Genomic DNA, 19,383 nt, shown 5'->3' with positions numbered 1-19,383 from the left:
TAATTGCCATGCTAAATTGCAACTCCATTGTACAGTAAAAGATTGTACAATTAAAGATACTTTCAGAGAATAAACTTGAATTCACGATAAAGTCTACTTTAAAAATATTACATAGGGGCTAGGACTGTGGCCTAGTTGTAGAGTGCTTGCCTAGCATGCAAAAAGCCCAGGGTTCAATTCTTCAGTACCACATACCCAGGAAAAGAAAAGAAAAAGACAAAAGTGGTGCAATGGCTCAAGTGATAGAATAGAACACTAGCCCTGAAAAGATAAAGCCTAAGGACCATGCCCAGGTCCTGAGTTCAAGCCCCAGGACTGGCAAAAAAAAAAAAAAAGATAAGTTAAAATAATATAGATGCAAAGGATATAATATTTCAGTAAGGTGAATTCTCTCATTTTACTTTAACAGATATATTACAGGGCTAAACTCATGATTTTCAAGACCCTGCTGACTTTATTTATACAAGTTTAATCCAGAAGAAATTTAAAAAACTGTCATATTGTGACCCAGAGTTTAAAGTGGCATGAATTGTTGATGATGATAATTGTTATATACCCTTAATTAAGGCAGTTATATAGACTGACAGATTTAGATTTAGTGCTAAAATAGGGAAAGGAAGGGGAAAACATGGTGATTGTGAGGGGGCTGGGGAAAGGAAAGTGGGTGGAAAACATGAGAAGGGGTATCAATGTTGAAGAAGTAATGTGCCCATTGCCTGATAATATAACTGCAACCCCTCTAAATGCTATCCTGACAATACAAAAAGAAAAATAAAATAAAGGTTATGAATCACATTAAAAAAAAAAAGAGGGCTGGGAGTTCGACAGAGTGGTGGAGTGCTTGCCTAGCATGCACAAAAACCAAATGATTCCTTGGTACCACATATACATAGAAAAAGCCAGAAATGGTGCTGTGACTCAAGTGGTAGAGGTCTAGCCTTGAGAAAGTCCAAGGACAGTGCTCAGGCCCTGAGTTCAAGGCTCAACAGGCAAAAAAAAAATATCAGTGCTAAATAAGTTCATTCAGTATTTTTGTGTTAAATTTATTAAGAAAAGCATGTAAATATGCAGGAAGTCTTGTAATCATGTTTGGACTGAAAATCACCTAATAGATTACTAAAGCACATTTCTAAAATTTCTGTGTGGACTTTCTAAGATCATTCCAAGTCCAGAGGGCTTGAACTTCATGAATGGCTTAATCCATTGATAGATACACATGATGGCATTAATAGGAGATGGAGAATTGGAATAGTAGGGAGCAGAAGGTCACTGAGATATGTTCTTGGCAATCTATATCCTGCTCTGGTCATTGTATCCTCTTTGCTCTGATATACAGCCAGCATAATATGAATTGCTCTGGTTCACTACACCTTGCAATGATAGACGAAACCCAGTTAACCAAGAGCTAAAATAAATCCTGCCTCCTTTGGGTTATTTTTATCAGGTATTCTGATGACAACAATGAAATAAGAATTAGAATTCACTTATAGAAAATTAATATCCTAAAAGGCTTAAAGAAAAAAATGCCATTTAAGGATAGAATAAAAATAGCCTTTTTACTAGACTGTAAAATTAATAAATATGATCTGAATATAGAAAGGAGGATGGGAGGGGCCAGAAGTTTGGCCTACTGGTTGAGTGCTTGCCTAGCATGCACAAAGATCTGGGTTCGATTCCTGGGTACCACATACATAGAAAAAGCCAGATGTGGTGCTGTGGTTCAAGTGGTAGAGATCTAGCCTTGAGAAAAAAACCCAAGGACAGTGCTCACGCCCTGAGTCTAAGCCCAAGACTGGCAAAAAAAAAAAAAAAAAAAAAAAAAAAAAAGGAAAAAAAAGGAGGATGGGAAAAGGGATAAAACAGATTATCTCCCAATTATATTTCTTTAAATGACTTCTAAACATAATTGTACTTGAATAAGACATACTTAAGTATACTTCTAAATAGATAGTAAATGTCTAGACATTTAAAGGATATAACATGAGGGAAAATATTACTTAAGGATAGTTCAGATGAAAAATTGTGATTATAATGTAATGCGTATGGACTCAAGACTTAGAAAAAAATGATCACCACAAATTCCAAGATCAGATAGATATTTTTTAAAATAACAACTAAGACATAAGAAAACTGGAGAAATAGAAGTTAAAAAAATACAATAAGGATGCTGCTTTTCACAAAATGCTTATTTGTGAAGTGAAAAATGTGGCAAATATATATATCAGAGAAATCAGATTCTTTGATCCAAGGCACTAATATTAACCACAACCACGTCATGCTTCCAGAAGTGACTGCAATAATGCTTAGCACAGAGACAGCTAAAATAAACCACAAGAGAAAAAGTACTTTCGGATAAGCTATTTAAAAAGTAATATCTTGAGAAAGATTTAAAACATAGGTATCAATCTACTGCTTTGAAACGAGGAACAATAAAAGTGGAAGTACAGGGAGTTTGTTTCATTCCTTTTTAAAAAGTATTACTCCTTGTGAGCTAAAGAACTCAGGGACAGCACCCAGGCCTAGAGTTCAAGCCCCACAACAAACCACAACAACAAAAACTTACTTTCTGGGGTAGATATGAAATTTTGTGTCCTTGGTGTCTAACAAACACTAAGAAGTACAGATGATCAGAATGGCCTGTGATATATGTGTAAAATAGTCTGAATGAAGTGAACTCTTATCTTCCCCCTTTCTTACAATCTATGTAAGGTATCTGAGACACAAAAAGAAAAAAACAAATAGCAAAAACATTTGCTAAGGTGAAATGGCATTGTGGCTTAAGGGGTAGGGTGGTAGTATTGAGCTGAAGAGCTCAAGGACAGTGCCCAAACCCACAGTTCAAGCCCTACAAGTGACAGAAAGAAGGAAGGAAGGAAGGAAGGAAGGAAGGAAGGAAGGAAGGAAGGAAGGAAGGAAGGAAGGAAGGAAGGAAGGAAGGAAGAGAAAGAAAAGAAAGACATTTAGGCCAGGTGCAGTGGCTCACCACTGTAATCCTAGCTACTCAGGAGGCTGAGGATCACTGTTCAAAGATAGCCCAGGCACTAAAAACTCCATGAGACTCTTATCTCCCACTAATCACCAGAAAACCAGAAGTTTTGAGCTGAAGAGATCAGGAACAGAGCCCAGACCCAGAGTTCAAGTCCCACAGCTGACACCCCCCTACAAAAAAAAATCCCTAAGTCATTCAGTAGACTCTCATATTTAACTCTTATACTTTCCAGCTAACACTGGGCAACAGACCAAGAAATCTCTCATCTAGATAGCATATTAGGTTCCTTAACAGTACAAATTGATTTTACCATCGTATGTTATAGTACCTGTTGAAGGTGTAGATTTTCTTAAATCTGAGGAAGATAATCTAACAATTATCATGACAGATTGGTTTTCTAAGACAAATATCTTCCTAAATCTTAAGTAGTAAGATGCTGGCCTCACAACTCTGTTTAGTGTGTCCTGTGTATATAACTACCTAAGTATTTTTACTCTTGGTCCTCTATGTGTTTTTTGTTTTGTTTTCCTTTTCTGTCGTTGTGGTGCTTGAACTCAGGTTGCTATCCTGTCCCTGAGCTCTTTTGCTCAAGGCTCACTAGCTTACTACTCTAAAACACTGCTCCACTTCAAGTTTTCTGGTAGTTATCTGGAGATAGTCTCACAGACATTACAGTCCTAGCTGGCTTTGAACTATATCTCAGCTTCCTGAGAATCTAGGATTACAGGAATGCGTCACCAGATCCAGGCTCTCAACACTCTTTTGATGTTTATTCTACACTCTTTTGATGTTTATCCTAGTTTATGCTACTCAGGTTCTCTATACTTTTCTCTAGAACCTTCTTCATAATATTTTTATTTTTTAAAAACATAAAACAGTGCTTGCCAATTCTAAAAACTAGATAGCAGTTTGCTAATTTAAAAACAATCAGACTATTTTAAATTCCAGCGAAGAGTGAAAAGAAAAACAGGAAAAAAATTTCCACGGTGTTACTAAAAACAATGCTCAAAGATATACCATAGTTAAAATGTGGGTAGTTCATATATATTTCTTTAGAATTTGTGTAGTTAATCTAGTGACTTGAAATACAGCATTCACTTACAAATGTTGCATTTTCCCTTTAAAACTACAGCTATATTTTAAAAATTAAATTATAAAAGAGAAAGGATAATCTGTCTAATCAAAGCTAACATTCTACATGTTGGAACTACAAACAGAAAAGGTAAAAACACATACCAAAGAATAAACTTCACCTTATTTATCTAATCAGGGCTGAATATTTAAAACATGTCTTTTGTAGTACAGATTTTCTAAGGAAAATTATCTAGGATCTCTAAATCATAGCCTCTTTTCCTGTAACATGGAAAACTCAGATGTGCTCTCAAATGAGAACATATTAAAGTACTTAAATATATTCTTTAGTACAAGTGGTGACTATAAATGTAAACACACATTTAATAAACTGAAAAATAGTTAAAGCAAAGAAGGCTTGGGAGATGGCTCAAATAGTAGAACCTAAAAAGCCCAAAGCTTCCAGGAAAAAGGGAAACATTGAAATGAATAGTATAAATGAGTAGAGATAAGCTACAAATTGATAGCAATTAAATGTCCAAACTAATTGCACTAAACATGTCTACTGTACATTATCAACTCAGATTTTTTTTTTTTTTTTTGCCAGTCCTAGGCTTGAGCTCAGGGCCTGAGCACTGTCCTTGGACTTTCTCAAGGCTAGAGCTCTACCACTTGAGCCTCAGCACCACTTCCAGCTTTTTTCTATATATGTGGTACCGAGGAATCAAACCCTGGTCTTCGTGCATGCTAGGCAAGCACTTTAACCACTAGGCCAAACTCCCGGCCCAACTCAGATATTTTTATATATACTTTACCTTAAGCACAAAATGTAATAAGGAATATCAGAGTTTGCTAACTATGTTGTTAAAAACAAACTCTGCTACCATGCTTCTTCTTCTTCTTTTAACTAAGTCTCGGGGCTTTAACTAAGTGCCTGGGCACTGTCCTTGGGCTTTCTCAAAGCTAGTGCTCTCCCATTTGAGCCACAGCACCACTTCTGGCTTTTTCCGTGGATGTGGTAATGAAGAATCAAGCCCAGGGCTTCATGCATGCTGGACAGGCACTCAAACAATAGTCCACATTCCCAGCCCTAACATTTGTTTTTTTAGTTATAATAAAAACTATCAAAGTCTTTTTGTAGAAAAGATAACCTAGGCCTCAGTCGGAATGTACTTTAAGCAGAGAGTCATTTACTTCAATCGAAAATGAATGTATAAGCTGAGCCTTTGAAAAGATATTTCATCCCATCAGTGTGTTTACATGGATGACATGAGAACTGAATGTGGAGAAGAAAAATTTATTGTTATACTGGTAGGACCACTGAGCTGATTATGTGAAAAATTCAGGAAATTATTAAGAGGAAAGGTACTCAGTTCAATGTAGTTCTTTGGGTCTGCTGTCTAAACCAATGTGAGTTACTATGACAGATAAAGGGCTAGAGCAATCTGACAAAATGGAATCTTGAATCAAATGACCATTATAATGTATTAATATTAACAAGATACAAAGAAGGGGGGAAATAAAAATTTGAGAAAATTTGGAACCCTAAATTGTAATATAGTTCACAGATAAAAAATTAGCTTAAAAAAACTTATACATTCTGTATTTAGCCTACTGGTATAGTGAAATGATGTATTCTTTCACAGCATATCTTAACGTAACAAAAATACAAGAGAATTACCTAAAACTGATGATTAGCATAAGCATGCATATACAAAGTAAATTTGAAATTAAAAAAATGTTTTTTCACATGTTTTATAGTGCATATTTACTTATATTAGAATTATAATACAAAATAGAGTCATATTTTAGTAACTACATTTATTTTAAAATGTGTAGTTTTTGTTTTTTTTTTTGCCAGTCCTGGGCTTGAGCTCAGGGCCTGAGCACTGTCCTTGGACTTTCTCAAGGCTAGAACGCTACCACTTAAGCCTCAGCACCACTTCCGGCTTTTTCTATATATGTGGTACCAAGGAATCAAACCGGGTCTTCGTGCATGCTAGGCAAGCACTTTAACCACTAGGCCAAATTCCCGGCCCCTAAAATGTGTAGTTTTTAAAAGCAAATGCTTTAGCTACAGAACTTCTTAACTCTGAATAGCTTAAATACTTCAAAAATCAGGGAGGGAAAACATTAAATGAAACCAGTCAGATGAGTTGATAACTAATTAGATGAACAACTCAGAGAAAGCTTCAGAAATGCTTGATGAGGCAAGTAAGGCTGGCAGACTTACTCTGAAGCTGAGGCTGCTGGAAGGAAAGGGGCTGTCCAAACACAAATGGGCTGTGTACTAGGGAAGAGGGAGCCTTTGCAGCTTGATCAAAGATGGAAGGAGCTGGGAGATTGGGTCGTGACTGAATGGAATTCAATATGGCACTCAGTTGGTCACCTGCAGTGGGCAAAACAGTCAAAACTACAACTTGTTATTCATTAACATCCAAAATGACAATATAAATGGTGCTTTATGACACTCAGAAATTACATGCTAAATGTAGCTATGCCAATTCAAAAAGAGAAGTTCTTAAATTAGGGAGCAACTTTTGCCCACAGTTTAATTTAGTTTTTCTTTATTTTTCAGTGGAGGCATTCCACAAAATCTTATATAGTACTCCACCTTCCAAAATACTTAAAATTAAATGCAACATTTCACATTATTTCTGAGAGGATAAAGATTAAACAATAAAGAGAATACAGATTCCTTTAACAAGAATCTTTAAGTTGTTTGGATAGTGTAAGTATGCAATGAAAATATAGGTATTGTAAATGATGTCAAATACAGATAATCCTTATCTGGTTAAAATTCTTGTAGAAAATAATCATAATTTAGATTACTTTATAATAGAGAGTTTAAAGGTATAAAGCATATTTTGGGGGGGAAGGTCAGTTGTGGGGCTTGAACTCTAGGACTGAGCTCTGTACCCAAGCTCTTCAGTTCAAGTTTACCACTTTACCACTTGAGCTACAGTGCCACTTCCAGTTAATTGGTTAATTGGAGATAAGAGTCTGAAGTACTTTTGTGCCTGGGCTATGAACCACCATCCTCAGATCTCAGCCTCCTGAGTAGCTAGCGGATTACAGGCATAAGCCACTGATACCTGGCTTAAAGTATATATTTCTAACTTAATATATCTCCATTAGTTATCAATCAGTAATTGTTTTTATAAATTGCTACTGCCATCAGGGCACTGGTGGCTTATGCCTATAAGGCTAGCTACTCAGAAGTCTGAGATCTAAAGATCACTGTTTTAAGCCAGCTCAGTCAGGAAAGTTCATAAGACTCTTATCTCCTAGAACCAGTAATAAACCAGAGGCTGTAGTTCAAGTGCTACTCTTGAACACAAAAGCTCAGGGACAGTGCCCAGCACACACATACAAAATGCTATTACCAAAGAAATAATTTTTAAAATCATGAACTCTTTTGCTTTGACAGGTAATATAAAAATCTGTAACTCCTATTACATAAAAATGAATATGAACTACCAAGTTTAAGCAGTGCTTCAAATAGCATTTCTACCATGTTTACTAATAATTACATGTGAAGGACATTAATAAAATATTTTAAGAATATGAAACAACATAATATAATTTATTCTTATTTGTCAGAATAGTTTCAGTTGTACTGAGGAGTAGTCCCCCATCCAGACTAGATGAAGCAGAAACTAGGAAGTCTTTCTAGTGGTATTTTCTAAATAGTATAACAGGTGCAAATTTTAACTGGCACATGAAGAAGGGATAGATTTACAAGGAAAGAACTATGGATGTAGCTACAATTGAGTATAAATGCTAAAATTACAGAAAGTATTTTACAGATAAAAGAGTCTAGTTGAGATTATGAACTATATGATAGTTTTGAGCAGTCTTCACAAAATTAAATTTAAAAAATACTTGTTATTTCTGATAAATAAGTATTTTGAATAAGTTTTGTCATTCTTACTAGTTGTTTTATTTTTATGGGATTTTGATGAACTATATTTTAAATACTGATGTGCAGTGAGAAATTAATATAATGACTGAGATACTTTAGCAACTGAAAGCATACAATTTGAATAAAACATGGCTTTAAAGCAGATTATTACAGAAGTACATAGCAGAAAGTAAACATAAGAATCTGGCTTAAGAGTAGATAATAGTAGTGAGAAGGTAAACAATATCAAGCATTTGAGGTTAAGTAAACAGAAATCAGTTAGCAGAGAGCAAGCAGGAAATGCCAATGCTTGTGAAAGGAGTAAAACAACAGAGCCAAAACATGTAGCTAATTCTCCTTCATAATAATGAGAATATCTGATAGAAAATGGTTTTATTTTAAAATCGAACATTTTATACACATTTATGTAATTTTAAAATTATTTTCATTATTCATTTTAAATTGCTCTAAAAGTCAGGTAAAAGAACACTGTATTTGTTTGCTGAAGTCAAATTTTTCAAATTAACCTTAAAAAAAAAACTTGCAAAGTCACATTATTTCCATGTGGGATACTTTACCTCTCTACACAAACATGTGTTACCAAGATTGGGATATAAGAAAAAACAGGGTATAATCAAAATTACTCATAAATTCAATTTTGGGTAAAATTTCATACAATTTCTTCTGAATTGATTATTTTAACTATAATACTTGTCTCTTATTTATCTACTATCTTTCTATTTACCATCTAGCTATCTATCGATCTATAATATTCAAATAGCTTGGTGCTTTTGGTTTTTCTTTTAAAACGTTTTAGTTTCATGAAGCATACTAAATTCAGACAACATTGCATGGAATTTTAAATGGAGATAACCAGGTTAGAAACTTAAAACCATATATATGTAAGCTCATATGTGGTACTATTTAAAGCTGATATTCTGATTTTAAGTGTATCTTTTAAAGAAGCCCTTTGTTGCTCACTAACATTACTCTCCTAAAAACAGTTTCATGATTAAAGTTATTTTACTAGAAGGACATAGAATCTTTAGAATATAAATTTAAAGAGATTATTTTTACAATAGGAAAAAAAATCTAAACAAGAACTCCCGTAAACTTAAAACAGGCCAAACACAGTGAAAAATAACACTTTTGTAAATAATCAGTTTTTTAAGGACAAATTTTAATTTTTAATTGGCAAACAAATAATGAAATAAGAATAAATTACTAATGTTAGATAAGGAAAAGCCTCGTTTTCAACACTTACCTTTATTATTTCCAAGTCCATAATCAAATCCTTGGGCACTGCAAGTTGCCCCTTTATTAAAAGCTTGAACCGAGAAGGGGCTTGGAGGAGGAGTTTGAGAATTTTGATCCAGAAGAACTTGTTCTAGAACAAAAGCAACAACTATAACGTTACTCTCTCATATGTGGTAATTTTCTCTACTGGTATCAGAGAGAAAACTTCAAGAAAGATTTTATGATGGTTAGAGTTAAAAAATATCCTTATATTTAAGCTCTGATTTTCCTATTTCCTACTTCGGTCTGCTTAACACTGACAGAGCCTATAACATACATGCAATATTGATACAGCATCTGATATATATGTAATATAGACATAGCATATGACATACACACACACACATATATATATATATATATATATACATAAAACAATGACAGAGCACATAAGATGTTCTTTAACCAATTTACTTTCCTTGTAGGATACATTATTAAACACATATTAACATTTATGGATAAGTAAATTATCTGTAAATAAGATATACAAGAGCACATCACAAAACTAAAGTGAAACACTCAATAAAGTAGAAATCAAAATGGTTTTGTAAGCCAGGCACTGAGGGAACATGCCTGTAATCCTAGCTTTTAGGAGGCTGAGATCTGAGGATCATGGTTTAAAACCGGGCTGGGCAGGAAAGTCTATGAAACATTTATCATCAATTACCACCAAAAAACCAGAAACGACACCGTGGCTCAAAGTGGCAGGGCACTAGCTTTGAACGAAAAAGCTTTTGACAAAAAAAATAAAAATCATTTTGTATATAGGTACTCAAGTAGAAACAAGTATCCTCAACATTTCCAGGTATCTGGTATAAAAAATATTTTCACTCACAGAGTATTTTAAATTAGATAAAACTTTGTGTCTGGCCAAAACAGACTCACAATCCACATATTAAAAAATAAAATTTCTCTGACTTGTTGTGATTCTTGGTCCTTATTAAGAAAGTTTCGACCTGTGCCAAGGAGGTCTAGTGTAAAGGCTGGATAAGTGGGACTGGATTAAACTGCAGAGCTTTTGTATAGCAAAGGACATAGCTAGTAAACTAATTAGGAAACCTACAGAGTGGGAGAAGATCTTCACCAACCATACAACAGACAAAGGCCTCATATCTAAAGTATATCAACATGGGGCCTGGAGTTTGGCCTAGTGGTTAAAGTGCTTGCTTAGCATACATGAAGACCAGGGTTCGATTCCTCGGTACCACATACATAGAAAAAAGCCAGAAGTGGTGCTGAGGCTCAAGTGGTAGAGCTCTAGCCTTGAGAAAGTCCAGGGACAGTGCTCAGGCCCTGAGCTCAAGCCCAGGACTGGCAAAAAAAATTTTAAAAAAACAAAAACAAAAACAAAAAACTAAAATATATCAACAGCTCAAAAAATTGAATCAACACAAACCTAATTCCAAAGTAACAACCATCCCATTAAAAGATGGGCCAAAGACTTCAAGAGTCTTCTCTGAAGAAGAAACAAAAATGGCCTATAGACATATGAAGAAATGCTCAATATCTCTGGTCATAAAAGAAATGCAAATCAAAACAACTCTAAGATTCCACCTCACTCCAGTTAGAATGGCCAAGATCAAGATAACTAATAACAACAGATACTGGAGGGGATATGGCCAGGAGGGATCACTACTGCACTGTTGTTGGGAGTGCAAACTCGTTCAACCACTATGGAAAGCAGTATGGCAGTTCCTCAAAACACTAAACATAGAGCTCCCCTCTGATCCAGCAATTCCACTACTTGGCATTTACCCACTTGTCCAGAAACAAGGACATACTAAATCCACCAGCACAACAATGTTCATTGCAGCACTATTTACCATAGCAAAGATATGGAACCAACCTAGATGCCCCTCAGTTGATGAGTGGATCAACAAGATGTGGTATTTGTACACAATGGAATTCTATGCTTCTGTCAGAAAGAATGACATTGCCCCATTTGTTAGGAAATGGAAAGACTTAGAAAAGATCATATTAAGTGAAGTAAGCCAGACTCAAAGGAACTTAGGCTCAATGGTTTCCCTCATTTGTCATAATCAGTAGAAACCTTGGGCTCTCCTAGCAGAGATTTGCAATAGAGCAAAACCTTGATACAAAAGGCCATATAGTAGGACGCTGAATGAAAGGATCTCTAGGATATAGAAACATAAGCCATATAATGAATGATTGTTGTTCTTAAGGTACTATGTTATCTCTCATCTCTTTTGCTGTCCCTTGGTTATCTCATATTGTTACAGTATCTCACTTTGTTATCTGATATATAGGATATATTTGTATTTGGTTATTTGAAATTGGATAGGGATCAGAGGAAAACAAGATGAGGGGTGGGGGAGGAAAATGGGGGCCAAGACATGTGAAAGGGTATCAATGTATGGGAATTAATGCACCATCTATCTGGCAAATATCATGTAACCCTTCTATTAATTACAATTAAAATATATGAAAAAAATAAATAAAAAATAAAATTTGGGGGCTGGGAGTTTGGTCTAGTGGTAGACTGTTTGCCTCGCATGCATGAAGACCTAGGTTCAATTCCTCAGTACCTCATAAATAGAAAAAGCTGGAAATGGTGCTGTCGCTCAAATCATAGAGCACTAGCCTTGAGAAAGCCCAAGGGCTAAGGCCCAGGGTCCAAGTCCCAGGACTGGCAATCAATCAATCAATCAATCAATCAAATTTAATTTCAATATAATCTTTTTTTCTAACAGTTACACTTCTCTGGAAACTCAGAAGGTATTTTTGTAATTGTGAAGATCAATTACAACTTTACAAAAGTGACTATATTGCCTAAACTTTGAAAAATAACATTTTGCCACTAAGAACGTCTTGAACAGTGGAGGACAAAAAGCAAGACTCATGTTGAAAAATAGAGCTGAAAGTTAATAATCTAATAACAGGGGTTGAAAGTGTGGCTCAGTAAGTACCAAGCAGTGAACAAAACATTAAAGGTACCAAGTTTAAGTCTTAATCTTCCAATTAAAAAAACAAAAAAGGGAAGAGGAGGAGAAGAAGAAGAAGGAGGAGGAGGAGGAGGAGGAGGAGGAGGAGGAAGAAGCAATAGCAGCAGCAGAAGTAGAAGCAGAGGAAGAAGAAGAACAAGAAGAGGAAGAAGAGGAAGAAGAAAAAAAAAAAACTAGCAACAGAGGAAGAAACCCCCAAAAGATACTATACATTTCTTTCTTTAAAGTATTTACTTCAGATTGATAACTGATTGATACACAGATGATTTTTTTGTTGTTGTTTTGTTTTTTCTTTTACCATTCATTCCCTAGAAAACACTCAATTGGATTAACCTGTGCAGGAGAAGCAATTGTGATTGGAAAACTAAACTTCCAGTTCTTGGTACAAAGGGTAGAAAGTCCTGAACTTAGAAAGAAGAACAAGATATGTAAATTCCTATTAATAAAACAAAATGAGTGTTAATAAAGACAGAGCCTCATATTTCAATTTTCTTCTTTTATGGGGATTCATTTAGTACTCATGTATTTCACAAGCCAATTTTGGTAGTTTCAAGATTTTCAAACCTTCCACTTAATGTAACAAACATTAAATTTGTGTATTTCAAAGGTTAATCAAAGTAAATCACAAATTTAAGCCAACTTGCCATCTTCATGCCGGAGGTACTGGTTTCCGCCTCTGTCTCTAGCTAAGGACCATGCCTCTCCTTCATCACTCTCACAGAACTCTACCATGCTGCTCTTATCCAGCTGCACCCACGTACCTTCAGTATTGGTTACCTGGTACATAACAAAAAGCACGATTGATTGGCTTGATTCTTTCCTGTATGCACGCTGAAAGCCAATAAAAAGCTTAAGTGTTTTTGAACAGTGTAATCATCCCAATAAATTTCTACTGTGAAATTAAGTTTCTGAGATTAAAACCACACAGCCTGAGGTAAAACAAAAATTATAAAAAGCTCTTTCAAATACTGCTTACTTAAGCCTTCGATTAGTACAGTACTTTTTAAAGAACAAACATAATCTCTAAATAGTTTTAAGTGGTTCCCAGCAGATGTGGCTAATTTTTCTATATGTTGGGTCTAAAATACCTTAACATTCCATACTTGCTATTAAGTTGATAGTAGCTATACAGCAAATTGAAAATGACCCTGACCCTGAGAAATAGCATGACACACTACATCTTCAAGCTTATCAGCTGAGGCAAATGCCATAATAGTCTAAAGAACAATTTTATTTGCTCAGGACTTCAGTGAGATCTATGAATGTGAACAAAGAAGTGAAACCTTTTGTATCTTATCACACCTCCAAACAATTCATTTAAAACATCTTAAATTTTATTAACCCAAAGCATTTGTACCCACAAGGTAAATGCATATACAGAACATATATATATACATATATATATACATTCACACTACAAACTATTTGTTAATATAAATGTAATAATTACAGAATAATTATAAGAATAAAAATGTCAGAAAAAAGCAAAGAAAAATTGTTAGTATTTCCAATACAAGATCAAGAACAACAACACTTAGATACCTGAAAAGAGATTATTGGTTTAGTCATAAATAATAGTTGAAAATGAATATTTTAAAAGTCATGAAGCTACAAGAATCCATACCTCTCCCACTGCTTTGACTTTGTTTCCCAGAACTAACATTCCAATTGGGATACCTCTAAGGTTAGGGCAGCTTCTGATGTTGTGACCTGAAGGTCCCGTCTTCACTACCTTGTACATCCCTGGCCCTCCTCTCAAGAATGGCATGTCTTGTTCTTGCATTGATGCTTCCTGTGGGCAGCAGGAGTTTATGTCTTTGAAAAAGTCATCAGTATTAGTTTTAGGCTCCTGAAAAAAAAATGAACAAAATACAATCTATTCTCACGTTCAAAATTCTCCTAATTCATAATAGCTTTCATAGCAAGTGTGTCATACTGCTAGTCAAGAAAGAGAACATGAGTAACAATAAACAAAATATTAGTCAATATTATTATTAAAGAGTATTTCAGTTTTTAAAATATCTAATGATATTTAAAACAAATTTGAAGAAAATATGGGAGAAAATACATATTTATAACTGAATAACTTTTTTCTTTTATAATTTCAGAAATAATCTAATGTACTCCTGATTTTCCTTTTAACTTTCAATATATTTAAAATAATATATCAAATATTTAATATATATATCTCAAAGAACAGCTGGGCACTAGTGCTCACTCTTATAATCCTAGCTATGCAGGAGGCTGAGATCTAAGGATCATGGTTCAAAGCCAGCCTGTCAGGAAAGTCTACAAGACATTTTTCTCCAGTTAGCCATTTAAAAGCCCAAAGTGGAGCTGTAGCTTAAGTGGTAGAGCACCATTTTTGAGCAAAAAGACTTACGAGACAGTGCCCAAGCCCTGAGTGAGAGCCCTAGGACTGGCACAAACACATACATAAAGATAAATAAAAATAATTATACCAACCACAATAAAATAATTTTGAATCAAGGCTGAAACATTATTATATGCAACTGTAAATATGAATTTCTTGATACTTTGTAATTATTAGTAGAGAAAATATACTTATCTATAAAGATAACAATAAAATGCATAAATACAGCCACATCTCATTATTTGCTAGTTATAAATGAAAGAAGGCTCAAGGTTGAAACATTATTATGTGTAATTGTAAATATGAATGTCTTGATACTTTGTAATAATTATAAGTAGAAAAAATACACTTATCTATAAAGATAACAATAAAATGCATAAATAAATACAGCCATATCTCATTATTTGCTAGTTATAAATGAAAGAATGCTTACAAGATTTTTATTAATGCTTTTTAAATATACTATAACTGAAAATGCATTCCACAATTTACTTTATCATTACTATGAAGTGATATGTTCAATCAAAAACAGAAAAAGATTATATTTTTAGCAAAGAACAGGAATTAGCATGGATGTATTTTGAATAAATAAAGTGGATTTCTATTTATACTAGTGAAAAGTGACTTTGAATATCAAAGAGAACTTGCTCTACCTTTTCTGTTGAATCTGATCATTGTGATACATTGTTTCATAATGTAACATAATAAAGAATATTAATCAAGGCATATTTTCTCTTCTCAAATTTAAGTAACAGTTTCATGATGGGATTCTTAAATTGTCATTAACTCCAAATTTAAAGCAAATTTAAACCTTAACAACTTGCAAATATAAAATATCGACTCAATTATATTCAAATAAAACAAGAGACAAAAATAGGATACTCAAACACAATTACTTTAATATCAATACTTAATAATGTTATAAACTCAATAAAAATGGAAAGTATTATTCAAGATAAAATTTTATTGACTAATTTCATTCTTAAAAAGTGCCATCAATTTTCAAATAAAAAACTTAAAATGCAAATTTCTAATAACTATACTTGTACAACTATATGAACACTCACAGTGAAAACTGAGTGTAAGGCCTTAAACTTTAAATAGTGTACCCATGTATGCAAAATTTTCACAATAAATATGTGACTGATCTCATTAAACACATAATGCCATTTCATGGTTGCAAAAGGCAGTTCTGTCTTATTTCATAAATTACTTTCAAAAAATTACATGACCACATAAAAATAATAATAAATATGCATAAATTTAGCAGAAAATTTATTTTGCCATTACTTAATGATATTCTTGTAGCATGGAGTTATAATTTAATAATTAGTAATTTAGTCATTCCAAATTTGCTCATTCAGTTTAATAGTCTGGATAGGTCTTGGCAAAACTAATAATAATTAGCTATTTATTCAAAGCCAATACATGACAGGTTTTATTAAAATAGTTATTTTTTAATCATTAATAAATCTAAATAATTAGCAAATAAAACTTAACAGTTATAATAAACAGTATACAAATAGATAAAAACAGAACTGTGCTACAATTCTCAAGCAATCATAAAATACTTTTACTCAATACACAAATATGAGACTCAAGCACCAGAATATAAAAGTGATGAATGATGTATTATTTTTTTCTTGTCTATTGCCATCCCATTCTCACATGAATATTCAAAGGGGCAATGTGAAGGAGAAGACAGTGTGGAAAAACGGAAGAGCCATAAGATTGTAATGTTATCACCTCAATCAGTTAGCTTTGAAAAAGTAAAACTCAGATGTAACTGCTGAAGAAGTTAGTAAAAAAATCTAAATGCAGAAATTGAGAACGCATAGTTTCACTTACACTAATAATATAGTATTTGGCAATAAACTCAACTATAGCATTTCATACAGAGCATTTCATATAGCATTTCTATAAGAGATTTCTATTAGCCCTAACCAATTCCTTCATAATGTAATTTAAAATGGCACAAAAAGTAGTATTGTACATGCTGAAATGTCTGATTAATATATAATTTCTCCTTATAGTTAACTCACCTGGGGGAAAAAAGCTTTGGAAGTCCATGAAAATACGTCCAAATCCCTGACTCCTTGGCTAGCATTAAAGATATTCTGAGCGACAAAGTTTAAAAAAGAAAAATATCAACAAAGAAAGGGAACAGGATATAATCTGCAGAAGACGCATTCATAGTCACAATATTATTCTCTACTTGAGCACCAACACAGAAATCAGGTTTTACTGACATGAAACTGAAGCCACCTGAGTAAACCATACACCAAAGAAGTTCTGAAAAATAACTTCTGTCAAAAGCTCTCCATGGATATAGTGTGTCATGCCATTTACTAAACTCAAGAGCCAGACTTTGCTGTAATACTATCAATGGAAGAGGAAATTTTAAAGACAGATTTATTTTGAGATAGAAAACAGTCTGCTGTTTTACAAAAAAAAAAGATTTGAACAATGCAGGTTATACAGAAAATGAAACCATTATTATGAATAGTAATGACATGGATGTGGTATATTTGAATTGCTACTTTTAAAAGTATAATATGAAAGCAAAAAAACCCCCAAAAACCTAAGTCATTTTTCAATTTTACTCCCTTCTATAAATTGTTAAGTCTAAAGAAAGACATCTGAATTTTTTTTTATCAAAACACAGGTCTACATTTTTATAACTAAATATCTAGAGATTACTGGCATTCAGAATCTCCATATTAAAACTCCAAACTGTTTTCTTAGAGAATAACCAACATAGAAATATGATATACAAAAGGTAAAATTGTTCACAAAATATCTCCTGTGTTTTTCAGCAATGGCCTGACTATTTACCCTAGGTTTTGCTTTCTAACTCCCAATTCTCTTTGCCTCCCACTTCATGGGGGTACTCCCGCTATATACCTCCTCACATCCAGGATATACAATGACTTCATATATATATCATGCTAACAATCTATACTTGTCTGAACCCAAATCACAATTGTGAGAAACAATTACACACTTTCACTGCTTATATAAATGCTGTGATAAGTATCTTCTTTGGACTAAAAAGTAGATATTTAAAATGTTAATGAAACTATCATCATATAAGATTTTAACAAAGAAACATCACAATTAATGAATTATGAATCATTTGATACAATGAGACTATATTTACTATTGTCTAGTTCTTTACTTTCCTAATGCATGTACATGCATATGTGAGTGTAGAGACATCTGCACATCCATATATATATATATATAGTTCAGAAATACAGAATGATAAATGAGAGGGAAAGAAAGGAGTTTCTGTAAAGAATTTACCACCAGTGGCTCACTCCTCTAATCCTAGCTACTCAGAGTTTAAGCCCTGAGGATCATGGTTTGAAGCCAACCCAGGAAGGAGAATCCATAAGACTCGTATCTCTAATTAAACACCAAAAAAGCCAAAAATGGAGGAGTAGCTCAAGTGGTAGAGTCCAAGCACTGATTGAAAAAGCAAGGAAAAGCACTCCAACCCTGAGTTCAAGCCCAATTCCTGAGGTGAGGCTCCAATATCAGCACAGGAAAATAAAAAGGACCAGTGTGGCAACTGACCTGATAACTCTTTGAATTAACTGTGTCGTTACTTGTCTATTGAGTCAATAACATGTACAAAGATATAAGAAACCAATGTAAACTCTAATCAGGGTTATAACTGCCAATAAATTCAATTTTGTCTTTTAACTATATGTAATTCAAATCTGACATATTTTCCTTCAGTTTTTCCAATTATGAATATATTCAAACTAGCTTACTCTAAGATTAACTTCAATCTATCAAGTAAAAAAAATCACTACAGAAAAGGTGGAATTCAAAAATAAAATACTGAAAAAATTTCTTTGTACATTTCAGAAATGTTTTAGTCTGATATGAACATGCAAAAAAATAATAATTTTGCCGGGCATGGTGGCTCATGCCTGTAATCCTAGCTACTCAGGAGGCTGAGATCTGAGGACTGTGGTTCACAGCTAGCCAGGGCACTAAATTACTGTGAGACTCTTATCTCCAATTAACCTCTAGAAAACCGGAAGTGGTACTGTGGTTCAAGGGGTAGGGTAAGGTAGTCCTGAACTGAAGAGCTCAGGGACAGCGACCAGGTCCAGAGTTCAAGCCCCAGGACTGACAAAAAAAAAAAAAAGTAATAATTTCTCCAAAGTCTCAGTTTCTAACTCTTAAATCATATGAGTGAGTATTCATTTTGTATAATTTCATGGACATAGCTTTATATAAAGATACTTATATACACATGCACACACAAATACACACATACAACTTTGAATCAGGTAATTCTTCAATCTCTTTTAGTTTGAAAAGGTCTATCAAGAAAATGGGAAAATTAAAGCTTAAGTATAAAAACATAAACCTAACTACATTTATAACTCTAAGTTGATACTTAGGCATAGAAGTAGGTTAATAGGCTAATAATCATTAGAGAGAAAATCCATGATCAAGCTTACCAAATGCATATGCAAAAACAATAACAATTTCTTTTCCCTCTGCCAGATAATGACAAAGCTAAATCTTATCAATTTTAAAGCAGTGAAGGCAACTCAAGAATATTAAATATAGCACATATTACAGTGCTATTTTAACTGCTGCTTAATCTCATTCTATTTAAGAAACTAAAACACTAAAGAACAGAAAGAAGTAATTCACAGCCATCTTAGAATAAGCATATTTAGTATTGCTATAGTAAGCAAAGATTTGCTATTACTAAGATTATAACAAACTTTGCAAATGCACACAATATACATGAACACAC

At 33.6% G+C, this 19,383-nt stretch overlaps 1 protein-coding gene across 10 annotated transcripts in view; it reads right to left on the bottom strand.

Annotated features, from left to right (window-relative positions):
- Positions 1–19,383, bottom strand: part of Mycbp2 (MYC binding protein 2) — a 243,921-nt gene that overhangs the window by 63,214 nt on the left and 161,324 nt on the right. For 4 of the 10 annotated variants that reach the window (XM_090342005.1, XM_090342006.1, XM_090341998.1 and 1 more), the window contains 5 exons: positions 16,640–16,714; positions 13,848–14,072; positions 12,868–13,000; positions 9,229–9,351; positions 6,294–6,473 (listed from right to left, as the gene is read on the bottom strand). In XM_090342005.1, coding sequence (XP_090198131.1) covers positions 6,294–6,473; positions 9,229–9,351; positions 12,868–13,000; positions 13,848–14,072; positions 16,640–16,714 — 736 coding nt within the window. The remainder of the gene's footprint in view (positions 1–6,293; positions 6,474–9,228; positions 9,352–12,867; positions 13,001–13,847; positions 14,073–16,639; positions 16,715–19,383) is intronic. The other 6 variants (XM_090341999.1, XM_090342007.1, XM_090342002.1 and 3 more) reach the window with 5 other exon arrangements.

Source organism: Megascapheus bottae, chromosome 11 (genome assembly GCF_031878675.1).
Source record: "Megascapheus bottae isolate mThoBot1 chromosome 11, mThoBot2.hap1, whole genome shotgun sequence".
Lineage (NCBI taxonomy): Eukaryota > Metazoa > Chordata > Mammalia > Rodentia > Geomyidae > Megascapheus > Megascapheus bottae.
Note: the sequence above shows the minus strand (reverse complement) of the source record. Positions and strands in the feature narration are given on the sequence as shown.